The sequence below is a fragment of the Gadus morhua genome, chromosome 8, assembly GCF_902167405.1.
Source record: "Gadus morhua chromosome 8, gadMor3.0, whole genome shotgun sequence".
Classification (NCBI taxonomy): Eukaryota; Metazoa; Chordata; class Actinopteri; order Gadiformes; family Gadidae; genus Gadus; species Gadus morhua.
The window spans coordinates 9,732,025-9,744,072 of NC_044055.1; the positions used below are offsets into that span (position 1 = coordinate 9,732,025).

The window sequence follows — 12,048 nt, forward strand, 5'->3', positions numbered from 1 at the left end:
ATTACTGATACCCATCGATGGCCTGATAGCGTTTTAATGGTATATAACCAAAGCATATACATATTTCATTATTAAGCTACACTGAAATATATAGGCCTACACACATAATAAAAATGATAGGAGACAAGTTGACGTTGAATATAAATAGTGTATTCTTTAGTTGTTTGTTCACTTTAATAATGTGATGTTTCTTATGATAATCATATTAAATGTGTTGTATGCCTTTAAGAAAAGTTGTGACGGCATGTAATCACAGAGCACAGAGTTCATTTTGGACTAGTTAGGGAAAAAAGCCATAACTGATAATACTATAGACTGCATGGATAATCCTGTGCTATGCTCTGCATGTAGCGATACGCGCACAGAGAAGTACACACAAGTGTTCGGAAAGCATAACACTCTCTGAGTGTTCGGGAAGCTTAACTTTCTCTCTATGTCAACCACTGCCCAGGCAGAGCTCACCACACACCTCACTGCTGGTGACGAGATGAGAATACAATGAGGAAACTTTCAGGCATCAAAACCTAGGCTTTCACCCCAGTTTTCTCAAAACTTGTGGGGGCCGTGTTCGTGTTACGTGTGATGAAATAGAAAAAAAATGAGAATAAGAATATTTTGCGATCATACACCAACATAGACGTGTGCATATGTACCAGAGGCATAAGGTTACTCAAGGAATGGCATCATCTTGTAGTACATTTCCTTAAAGTTAATGCGTCAGTGTTTGCGACTCGAGTCCGAGTCTCAAACTCTAGCCCCAATCTCCGTGCACGGCCTACGTAAGAAGGGCCCACGAACACAATGGTAAAGGGGTGACTTACTTCTTTGGCAGTGCTTCTGTGTCCAGCAGCGCTCGCTAAAGTGCCCGTTGATGGTGGTCATCTGGCAGGTGGTCTTCCCCTTGGCTGCTCCGGGGCACACGTCCCCGCACTCGCGGTCGTTCTTGTTGGCCACGATGTAGTTGTCCTCCACCGTGTCCAGCACCTTCGACCAGTCCAGCGTGGACAGATAGCAGAGGTCGGGGTTCTTCTCGATGCGCACCGCGCCCCGCGTGATGTTCATGAGGCTGTGCAGGCCGATCTCCCGCAGCTGCAGCATCTCGAACAGCACCAGGGCGTAGTTGAAGAACAGGTTGTTGCCGCGGATCACCGTCAGGTTGGGGAAGAGGTCGGTGAGACTCTCCATGCCGTACACGCGGAACAGCAGCAGGTAGTCCGTCACCACGCGCAGCCGGGGGAAGCTGAGGCCGCGGAAGTCCTCGGGCTTGGTCTTGAACATGAGCAGGATCTTCAGGTGGCCCTCGATGACCGTGCAGTTCTCCAGCAAGTTCAGGTTGGTCACGTTGTTCCTGATGTCCTTGCTTGGGCAAACTGGGGGGGGGGGGGGGGGGGGGGGGGGGGGAAATAACAACACAGAGAGATAGAGAAAGAGAGAGAGGGAGAGGGAGAGGGAGAAGAGAGAGATTTTATTAGGTGGACTGAGTTCCTCACTGCATTAAATGTAGAGCTGGTAGATGGAAAGTAACAGCATTAAGCTTACAGGTTAGGCTTTGACAAGCATTACACGATTTTCTGGGTGTACACTGGAATGTAAAAATAATGTATCCTTTTTCTAACTTGGAAATATCCCATTATAAACCATAACGGTGATTTGGCGATTCGGCAAGAGTTACATTTTAAAATGTACAGCTTGCCCTGGTCCTAAATCGATGCCACAGTTTTAATACATTTTCAAGCTCTTCCTGATTGTATACATGTCCCTTTTCAGTTCCCTATTGATTCAGGCAGATCAATGGGGCCACTGTGTGACACAGGAAATCAGCTCTTCAACTGTTCGATGGGCATGTTTGAAAGAACATTAGGGTGGTCTTGAAGAGGAAGAACCTTGAGGGCGTAATGAGAGGGATATTTTTTGAGAAATGTGTGGTTACGGCTTTGATGACAACCAGGCCTCTTCACAGACACTTTGTTTGGCAACCACAATTCTGGCCAGCGGCCACCGTCATACGGAACACTGTCATCAATCTCCCCTTGGGCTCATCCTCTGCCTCTTATTAGGTCTGCGGGGCTGCTAGCGTCATTTAAGGCAGTTTATTTAAGAAAACATTAGCTAATGTGGGAAAAAATATACCTCAACTATAGGGCTGTAACGATACACAAATTCACGATTCGGTTTGTATCACGATTTTTGACCCACGGTTCGATACATCCCACGATTCTTTTAAATTTAAAAAGCATTTTATTTAAGCAACACTTAAATACCAATTATCTTAATGTAACATTTAATAACAAATAATTTGGAACACTGAACAGATTTGAACCGAAAGAATACTATTAAAGTATAGCTAAATTAATAAAGAAATAACCAAAGATTGCAGTTGGAGGATGCTTTTTGCTGGTAGGCACAATAGGGCCCCTTTAACTGTTTGGTTGGTTTATTCAAATATCCTTATTAGCGCTTCTTATAAGGCTATGTAGCTTAAATAATGACATAATCAGGCCGTATAGAATGCAACATGTTTAACAGCCTAACTTTCAATAGATGAGGAAAAACATGAACGTCGCAATAACGAGGCATAGTGTTACGAGTAGCATATGTGTATGCGCGAGAATGGCAGTGTGCGTATGCGTGTGTGAGTGACGTCAGCGAGTGAGTGGACGAGCGAGGAGAGCGAGCGGTAGCGCGTGTGTCTAGTGAAGAAGCGAACGAGTCCGGTAGAACGAAGTACCCATCCTGTCAATAATCGGTGGCCGCTTCATTCCGACCTATAAGCAGACAAACTGCCAGTCAAATCACACAAAACAATAGAGACAGGATCACACAGGCACATTTTTTCGCGCTTGGCCCACTCTGGATAAATGTCGTTCATATCGCATGAGGACTTCGACGGCTGTGGAGAAATGCAATCCTCCGTAGCCACGGAGAGCTGTGATCACAGAGAGGGCATCTCGTCACATATTTACGGCATCGATAGGAGGGGGCGCTGTCAGCAGACTATTATTTAGACAAATTATTAGCAAATTTCAATCGGACAATTTGATCGAAGAGTTAGGAAGGGCATATCGCGCTTCTGCCTTCTCACACCGCGAGACAGGTTCGTGGCTTTGAGTATCGCGATTTTCGGTTTGATACGCGTATCGTTACAGCCCTACTCAACTACCATCCTATTTACAAGTCAACAGTAGGCCAATATTGAATGAAAAAAAATATATATATATTGCCTCTCTCTCTCTCTCTCTCTCTCTCTCTCTCTCTCTCTCTCTCTCTCTCTCTCTCTCTCTCTCTCTCTCTCTCTCTCTCTCTCTCTCTCTCTCTCTCTCTCTCTCTCTCTCTCTCTCTCTCTCTCTCTCTCTCTCTCTCTCTCTCACTCAGGTTTGAGGAACAGGGCAAAAGATAAAACGTGTTTTCCTTCCAAAGATAGAGCATAGGGAAATTTCTAGGGCAATTGAAAAGTTCAAAGGTCACTAGGTGAGGCTGAAGGAATGCTGCAATGGGGTGAACTGCCCCCGAGTTTCTTACATCCGGAATCAAATAGTTGAGGGAAAAGGTTAAGCCTAGAAATCGAAAATGGGTGCATCACATTTAAACGATGTGGTACAGGACAGTAACAGACACCCAGACCCAGAGAGTTCAATCCGGAGGGTTCGAGTTCAGGAAAACAAACAAGCTTTTCTCTCTGTGACCTTTATAGCCTGAATGTTAACAGCACATTAAAATTGTCTGAGCTTACTCCTGAAATGGTTTTGGCTGGGACAATGTGGTTTTGAATTGCTATTAAAAGGATAATCTGCTCATTCAGAGTAGTTCGTTTAAAAAGTGTTTTTACAATCCAATCCTCAGCCTCGGTTGTGGTCTGAAGTGTTGCCACATCATAAGCATGAACTGTGTCCCGCAAACTGGTCATTTCAACCCAGGAGAATGTAGCTTTACAAAAGGAAAAGAGAGCTGCAGTCCCAGCCTACAGAGCGCTGGGAGCCATTGCTGAAGACCAGCCTTAGAGGAAACTCATTCACCTCCCTCTGAAGATTAACTCTTTACTGCTCCTCAAACATAGCGCCGATTAAAAAAGAAAACCGGACAGCGGACGTTGGGGCGAGCGTCAGATGGGACGGACACCTGGGAGGGACGTGTCAGTAAGACGACCCGGCCGGGAACGGGAGCCGACCCCGTCGGACACCGCTGGGGTGCTGTGCCCCGCCTGCAGTCAGTGTGTATACACTTCAGGCCCGGGACAGTATTTTTAGCCCTGCATTCCCCAAAGAGAATCTAATACACTGCGTCCAGGCGTCCATACAGACAGTGGCTGCATCGCAATAATGGAACGCTCAGGCTCCGTCGGTGCACAGCAGGAAGGCAAAGGACTCAGCCAAGCTGACAGCTCTGTCCGTGTCTGGTGATTAAAGCCGGGTTCACAATTCACGATACGAAAAGGCAAACACAATTAGCCGACGAATAAATTAATGCCTTTTTTTAAACTCTCCGAAACATGTTCTACTCCCGTGTTGTGCATCGCCATTCAGGACAACAACAATTAATCCAAAAACAAGCCCAGACCGTGGCGGAATCAAATCACCTCCTCCAGTAGAGTAGAAAAACTAAAAAGGTATCGGGCCGCCACAAGCAATGGGGTATCCATGGCAACTTGGATGGCCCATTCCCTTCATTAACTTTCAGTACATAGCCTGCTTACGAGCCGTCCCAGACTAAGAACACAGACACTACGTTTTAGCACACCAATCATGACCAGAGCAGATTCTCAGTGGCCAAGACACGGGGTATAAAGCCAATTAAAACCGACGGCAGTATGAGTAAGGTTCCACAGCTCATCCCCGCTCCCCCCCAGCAAGTTAAACAAGGTTGTTAACTGCCTTTTGAAGCCACCTCTTATGGATCAAATAAACACAGAGAGCGAGAGCGAGAGCAAGAGCAATCAAAAGGTTGACAGTTGACACAAGATGTTCCTAAAATTAACTCAGCAGGTGCTGAAACCAACTTCCCCTGTCAAGGTCTTAAAACCATTTCAATGCCTGCCTACAACTGCCTTCACTTGTGGGTAGCAGTGCAAGTGCACCCTATTGTGCATAACAATCCTCCGAAGAATTGTGAAATGCACACAGTTGCAAATATTTCTCTTTAATAATTGCTTAGAGAGGCAAAAGGTCAGCTTGTGGGCTCGTGGGCTAAGGTGCAAGCACATGATCCCTTCTCAGGGGGTTGGTAGGCAAGGGAAGTTAAATAAGAGACTATGTATGACTTTTTAGAGACCACTTTACATTGAATTCCATCAGCAAGGAATCAAGCCTGTGCAGGATACGGCAGCGAGTCTCCCAGCAGCGAAAAATAGTGGCGGACATTTTTAGTTTTAGGTCTATTTCAATCCTGCAGGGACATGACCACAAATACAGATGCACCATGTTATGATTATTTATATTTCTTTGACTCCCAGGTCGTTCCCGCTCTGTCGCGCAGGAACTAAAGCAAAGAAGGCAACCGTTCACCATGGCTGCCGATGGCAACTGAGTGGGCTGGGCCTGTCATAGGCCTAGCGGTCGCCCCACCCACGATGAAAAACATCACTGGGCCTCGACCGACGGGGATAGCGAGAAAACGAACCATCACTGGGGCCCCCCCCAACGCCGGGGAGAGCAAGAAAACGAAAGGGAGCGCAGAGACCTCGCCGGGCATTCAGAGAGAACACAAACATGGAGCCGTTGCGACACTTCTCTTTTACAAGGTTTCGCCGCTCTTGTTGATTTTTCCAGCCGGCGCTGCGGTCGACTGTGATCTGCAGAACATCGAGGTCACAGAGGAACACGCTCACCGTGGCCGAGGCCGACCACGATCTGCCGCGCGTCAGGATGTGTTGTGCGGTCGCGTCCTCATAACACACAAAAAAAAATAAAATAACTATAGCCTGAATGAAGCGTCACTTCTATTTGTGTGGTCTACTTCATTGATGGATATAAAAATGACGTTTGACATTCAACCGGTTTCAGTGGTTGTCACACAGAGCACTGGTGTTCTCACCATGAGCATTTTGTAGTGGCTTAGAGACAGAGTACAATTAAAACATGATTCACGGCGTACCAGGAGCAAACATGATTCTGTTAACGGTCTCCCTCATAAAAACCATGACGACATTTTTATGAATCCAAATGGAAAGACATATTGGCTTTAAAAGACTGCTGATGGCGTGCGACTGCAGACGATTTCTATGCCTGATAAATGAAGCACTGCCTAAAGCACTTCAAGTATAACCTTAGGTTCAGTGGAGCATTGCAGCATAATTTAACTTGATTAACAGATGAATAAATTCTTAGAGATCATAAATACTAGATTATGTGAATTATTCTTTTGAATGTGTGATAATGATACGACAAGATCTTGCTAGCAATGGAAAAAAATTTAACTTGATGAATATCGATAGTAAGATGATAAATATAATTATTGTTCTCCTTTTCTTTTTTAAGGGATAAATAAGCCGGTAATGACACTGGGGTCATTATTATCTGTCAAAGTTTAAGACCTGAATGACAAGGACATTTCCTTTTATCAGGGGCATGGTGACAAGGATAAATGTCTGAGAAGGAACACTACCTGCCAATCACTTGTGTTGTGTAACACTAGACGTGTGGAGGGGTTGTCACTTGTTGTGCAGCCGTGAGTCCCCTAAAGGGTTTGGCCGTAGTACCGGACCTCCCGTGTCGAGAACAACTAAACAAACCAAAGACGACGACAACAGGTTGGCAGTGCAGCCTGACAACAGGCTCCAACACCTTGGACAAAGGGGCGCTCTGTTGACACACAAGGTGGCCGTGCAGAGAATGACAAGCGGGGCACCGGTCGGACGACCCAGATCAGGCAAAAGAACGGAGATGAACCACCCTGGAAAAGCTTGGTAGAAAAGCTTGTGTAGAGAGGGGTGGGGGCTCTGGCAGAGCCAGAGTGTGCATGCGTGCGTGTGTGGCTGTCCAGGAGTAGTAAGAGAATCTCGTCTATAGATTCAGGTCAATCTTGGTAACGAAAAGCCTGTGTGGATGATGGGCCCCCAAGCTCTACACACATCCTGTGTGAGGTTTTAGTCTTGAAGTGTAAAAGAGGGAGGGAGGGTGTGTGTGTGTGTGTGTGTGTGTGTGTGTGTGTGTGTGTGTGTGTGTGTGTGTGTGTGTGTGTGTGTGTGTGTGTGTGTGTGTGTGTGTGTGTGTGTGTGTGTGTGTGTTTTGCAGGAATGCACTAACGCAACTTGTTTATGATATATATCCTCAGAACTACATAAAGAACAGTAGCAACGACGCTGCCAATTTGCTCAATAACTGATAAACGATGAGCAATCCCAAGTATTCTTTATCAGTGTTGGAACATATATCCAAGTCAAAAATGTGTTATTAAAGTTTCTTAAAAAACGATCTGTTGCTGCATTATGCATAAGAATAGGCTCTCTTGGATCAAAAATACTGAAAAGTTGCTGCATTTTAAGACTCTGACTAATGGAAAACCATGAGTCTTATGTGCAATAACAGGGTCATTATTTAAAATATCAAGACATAACCACTGAACATTCTAATCAAACCATGTACAGAACTCATTATTTGGATAGGTTCTGTACATAGATGGCTCATACATCTCTGGGAACCTCTGGGGCCCTTACTTTAACCATTACTTGCAAAGTTTAATTTGTTAAAATGTGTATCTATGATATCTCCAGTTACCCGTCACATTTCTGGCTGTACATATGGTGATTGCACCTTACTTCGCTTTAACTGTTATGTTGTTTATTGGCTCCTTTGCTTGGCTCCTTTGCTTTTCGCAATTAAATACAATCAGATAATACTATTTTCATGAATAGGGCACTCAATGAAGGGAAAGGCTACTACTAGGTCGCAATTTCCACTTAGTCGATTGCGGCTAGTTAGATTCAGAACCCAGGTCAATAATAATCGCACTCTCGTTCAAGAAAGAATTGCATAGCAATTTCATAAGTGCCTAAAAACTGTAGCCTAACATTATTTATCATAGGCCTAGATAAATGCATGTAATGGGGAAAAATAAGGACACAGGGCATCGCTTCTTCCAACGAGGCAAAGACAACTGTCACAAGAACATTTATAGTTATTTCAGAAGGTCTAGAGTCTAGACTGTTGAGAAACAGCATGAGGCACAGTTGGGGATAGAGAACACCGAGGCTCATCCTCCCTCTCTGAACAACAAATAACCAACAAACCCGATATGACCTTATTATGTTCAAGGCATGCCATGTAGTCGACTTAAAACCAATCATAACAATACCTTTATCAGCGACAGGTTTATTGACTATTCTCTTAAGGCTGTTTAGATAGTATGCCCAGTGATGATCAGTGAAACCAACCTGTTTCGAAACACATTTCACAACATGCACATTTGCAATCCGCGACTGACTACAGGTAAACCTGTACGTTTTAAGTGTGGTCTCGTAACGTTGTACCACTAGTGAAATGTTGGGGGAAAGCACGGAGGATAGATAGTGACTTCATTCATTTTTGTATCTTGATAAATATCGTGTTGTAGCAGGCCTCTTGATAAACATATTTTGTAAAACATAAGATATAAATATATTATGCAGCAAAAAAAACAAATAAAACGGCATAATGTTGCCTGAACACTAATTAAATCAAAAAAGTATAAGCAAGGTTCAATAAACCTAATATCCCTTTAATATAGAAACACTACCTGGGGAGAATGTTTTTTGTTTAGTGTTTTTGTACTCAAATGTTGGATACGCGTTAACCTTTGTCCTGCACTTATACAGTGACACGTTACTTTGTCCCAATAGAGTCCCATGTTACCACATCATTGTTTACTACGCGTTATTAGCTACAACACAGACCGCTGGGCCAACTGTGCAATTCTAAAAAAATACAAAACACGTGCAAGTGTGAAGAAGATGAAACAGTACTTACTCTCTCCATTCGTGTGATGATTGTTCCATAAAACGCAGACTGTGGCCACAAAAACCACAAAGAAAGTCCGCAGCGGCATGTTGACTCAGGTGAAGTCAACACCCAACGCCGTCTAAATCAAATTTAAAACAGTCCTCGGGAACAAAACCCCAAACCAGCAACAACAACCAAAAAAAAAAAAAAAAGAGCCGCTTGCGGAAATTGGTTTTATTACGCGGCACTAGCAATCAGGCAAACGCAAATAAAAACAGACATCCCGGGAAATGGGCGGAGGGACAGTCCAACGTGTTCAGTCCATCAGCTAACGTTAGCAGCTTCATGGCTGGCGCTGGTGCGGACTCCGATGGATAACCCATAGGTACGGCATGACTCCAGGGTCGGGTGTTTGGTTCCGAATAAAAAATGTGCCGTCTTCCAGTGTAAGCTAGCAGTACAAACGATGTGTGGAGACGAACACACACGTGACAGGCCGATAGCAACACAACAGTAGATAGTAGTAACACAACAGACAGTGTTGGCCAATGCTGAGCTAGCGCTAGCAAACAACTGCTAGTTCCCCAACTGTCCAGGCCACAACTAAAGTTGGTGCTGGTCTGAAACTCTCATAGTTATGTTATTGCATACAATAGTATTGTATACCTTCTTTGTAAATGCGTATCCATCTGCATTACAACATTTAACGAAATAATCGTTGATATAACGCTTCTCACTACGACGAGAACGTTGCTTTGCGACACGCGTGGCGTAGTGCACTAAACACGAGTCAATGCGCTTAATCCACGTATTTTTATCTGTATAAAATCCCACCTCCGACCGACGGAAAGTAGCTCCAATCGTCTTCCTGCCTTTAAATTGCGACCACGGATTGCGGTCGGGAAATAAATCCAAACAAAACTCTTCAACCAATGCAGAGATTTCAATAAGACTTTGACTCAACGCTGTCAGACCTCGCGGTGGCTTGCTTGATAGTCCGCTTGCATTTTTGTGCAGGAATAGCACAGTGCGCCAGTGTCTCCGCACCCGGTGAAACCCTTGATGCCAGTCACCGGCGTGGAGGAGAAAAATATATAAAACCAAGCGTAAATGATACTTTTTCACCCAAAAAGAGGTAGATTGAACGGTCTCGGGTCCCCTAGGATCCCCTTCTTCCCTGCCTCTTCGCCAGTAAACAAAACCTTCCAGCGAGCCAGATGGGGCGAAAGGGAAATACGGACTGGAGTTTATTGGATTACCACGCACAGCGAGGCAAAGAAAGGTTTCCAACTGCTGTTACAGCATTTCTGCATGTTGGTGCTGCATAGTGTTGTGACTGTTGAACGATAGAAATCGCTGAGATTCACTGTTAAAAACTGTTTTGGGGAGCAAGCAAATCCGAGTACTTTGATATTTAATTAAATATTATGTTGCACATAATGCAAAGGTTTTCGTTGTTTACGTTTATCTGGCTCGTCTTGTGCGCAATATGTTTTTCGTTGGTCCAGTTGGGACTGTTGGAAAAGTATTACGTGTAACATTGTAATAAAGGATATTGATAGAGAACTTCTCTCCCAAAAAATACCCTATTATTTTTAGCAGCGGGGAAGGGAATACGGAGGATGTATGAATGACCTAACGATGTTTTTTTAAGCATCATACTTCCGATTGAGTTTGCAGAGTCCTCCAATTTCATGAGAGGATAACACGTTGCTCGAGGTGAAGACATAAAACTATCTTGTGACGAAGTTTTCTATTCCAGTTATGTTTGTGTACTGGGATTCGAAATCCATGCCATCACCATTGCGACTCTCCAGGCAATATCACCAAAACAAACACTGTGGTTGATTCCCTAACGTAAAAATGATGGATAATAGTTGGCCATAGTTTAATCAAACATGCTTCTGCCTAAGGGACAATGATATGAAGCATTGCTGTGACTTCAAGGTCACACCCTACACTAATTAACAATAATTACATTTCTGATAAATAAATACAAATAAAATAAAAACATTAACCATAGTAACACGAACACACATTGAAAGCAGTGCAACCAAAACGAAAATGTATCCAAATGGCTTCTTAGGCCCCATTCAATGTGTTGAAGAAGACAATGTTTGAATTTGTGTGTCCCTCACAGGGCACTGAATGAAAGGTTACCAGAGGGGGAGTGGCATGGATCCACTGAGCCGATGTGACCTCCTAGCCAGGAACATCTGGCTTTGTAGACGTAGTGCGCTGCCATGAATTGTCGATCCTAACTATAATCACATAACCTCTGCCGTCCGTAGGTGTGTGTGTGTAGCGTGTAGGTGTGACGCATCATAATGAGATTAAAATGTGTGCAGTCTGGATGAGGCCATGTCCCGCTTCTGTATTAAGTCAGTCTTAGACGTCATATGAACAGGGCTTTCCAGGGAATATAGTTTAGTGTTTACAAACGACCCATGTCAAAGGAATTGACGATGGATTTGTACCGCAGTTAATTCAAATGAAGTTAACATTTTACCCAAACCCTTGTCTTTAAATCAGCGTGTGCTTTCGCACAAAGCACATCTCGTCTCGCTGTAATGCCACAGGCAGCTACTGAATCCAATCGTATGAACTATTAATCCCTGGCCATGTAAACAAGCAGATAATTCTGCCAAATGCCTGCTACTCAATAGCAATAGCAATATTTTATTGAGTATCTGGCGAGCTGGATCAATGCGTCTACCTCACAGTTAGGGCACTAGCTCCCTTGAACTTAATTAGGGTAATTACGCCCCTGCACTATCGATGTGTTCCTTAAGCAGCTAATATGAAGGAAAAACAAATGACTCATGAACAAATGACCTGGCCACAGAAAACCTGGCCGGTAGCCATTGTATCGAAGAGGTCCGTTTGACGAGCCCCGACTTGTAGTGGTCCAAAAGAGGTGCCAGGGGACCTCTCCTTGTAAACGTCCAATACCTGCTAGTGACTACCCCCTTAAGTGGGGGGGAGGGGGGTTAATCCCATTATAACGTGCACAACATGGTCACAGCAGCCAATCGGGTTAAGCCAATGGTTGGTTGAACAACTTTTCTGAGGTTTTCTGTGGACATATGCATATGCACAAAGCACTGCATGCGGTGTTTACAAGTTGTATGTATTATCA

At 44.3% G+C, this 12,048-nt stretch overlaps 1 protein-coding gene across 1 annotated transcript in view; it reads right to left on the reverse strand.

Moving 5' to 3' along the window:
- insra (insulin receptor a) overlaps positions 1–10,121 on the reverse strand; it is a 50,935-nt gene extending 40,814 nt beyond the window's left edge. Inside the window, exons 1-2 of the mRNA XM_030363849.1 lie at positions 8,937–10,121; positions 822–1,370 (exon numbers count right to left, since the gene is read on the reverse strand). Coding sequence (XP_030219709.1) covers positions 822–1,370; positions 8,937–9,015 — 628 coding nt within the window. The 5' untranslated portion in view covers positions 9,016–10,121. The remainder of the gene's footprint in view (positions 1–821; positions 1,371–8,936) is intronic.
- Positions 10,122–12,048: the final 1,927 nt, after the last annotated feature.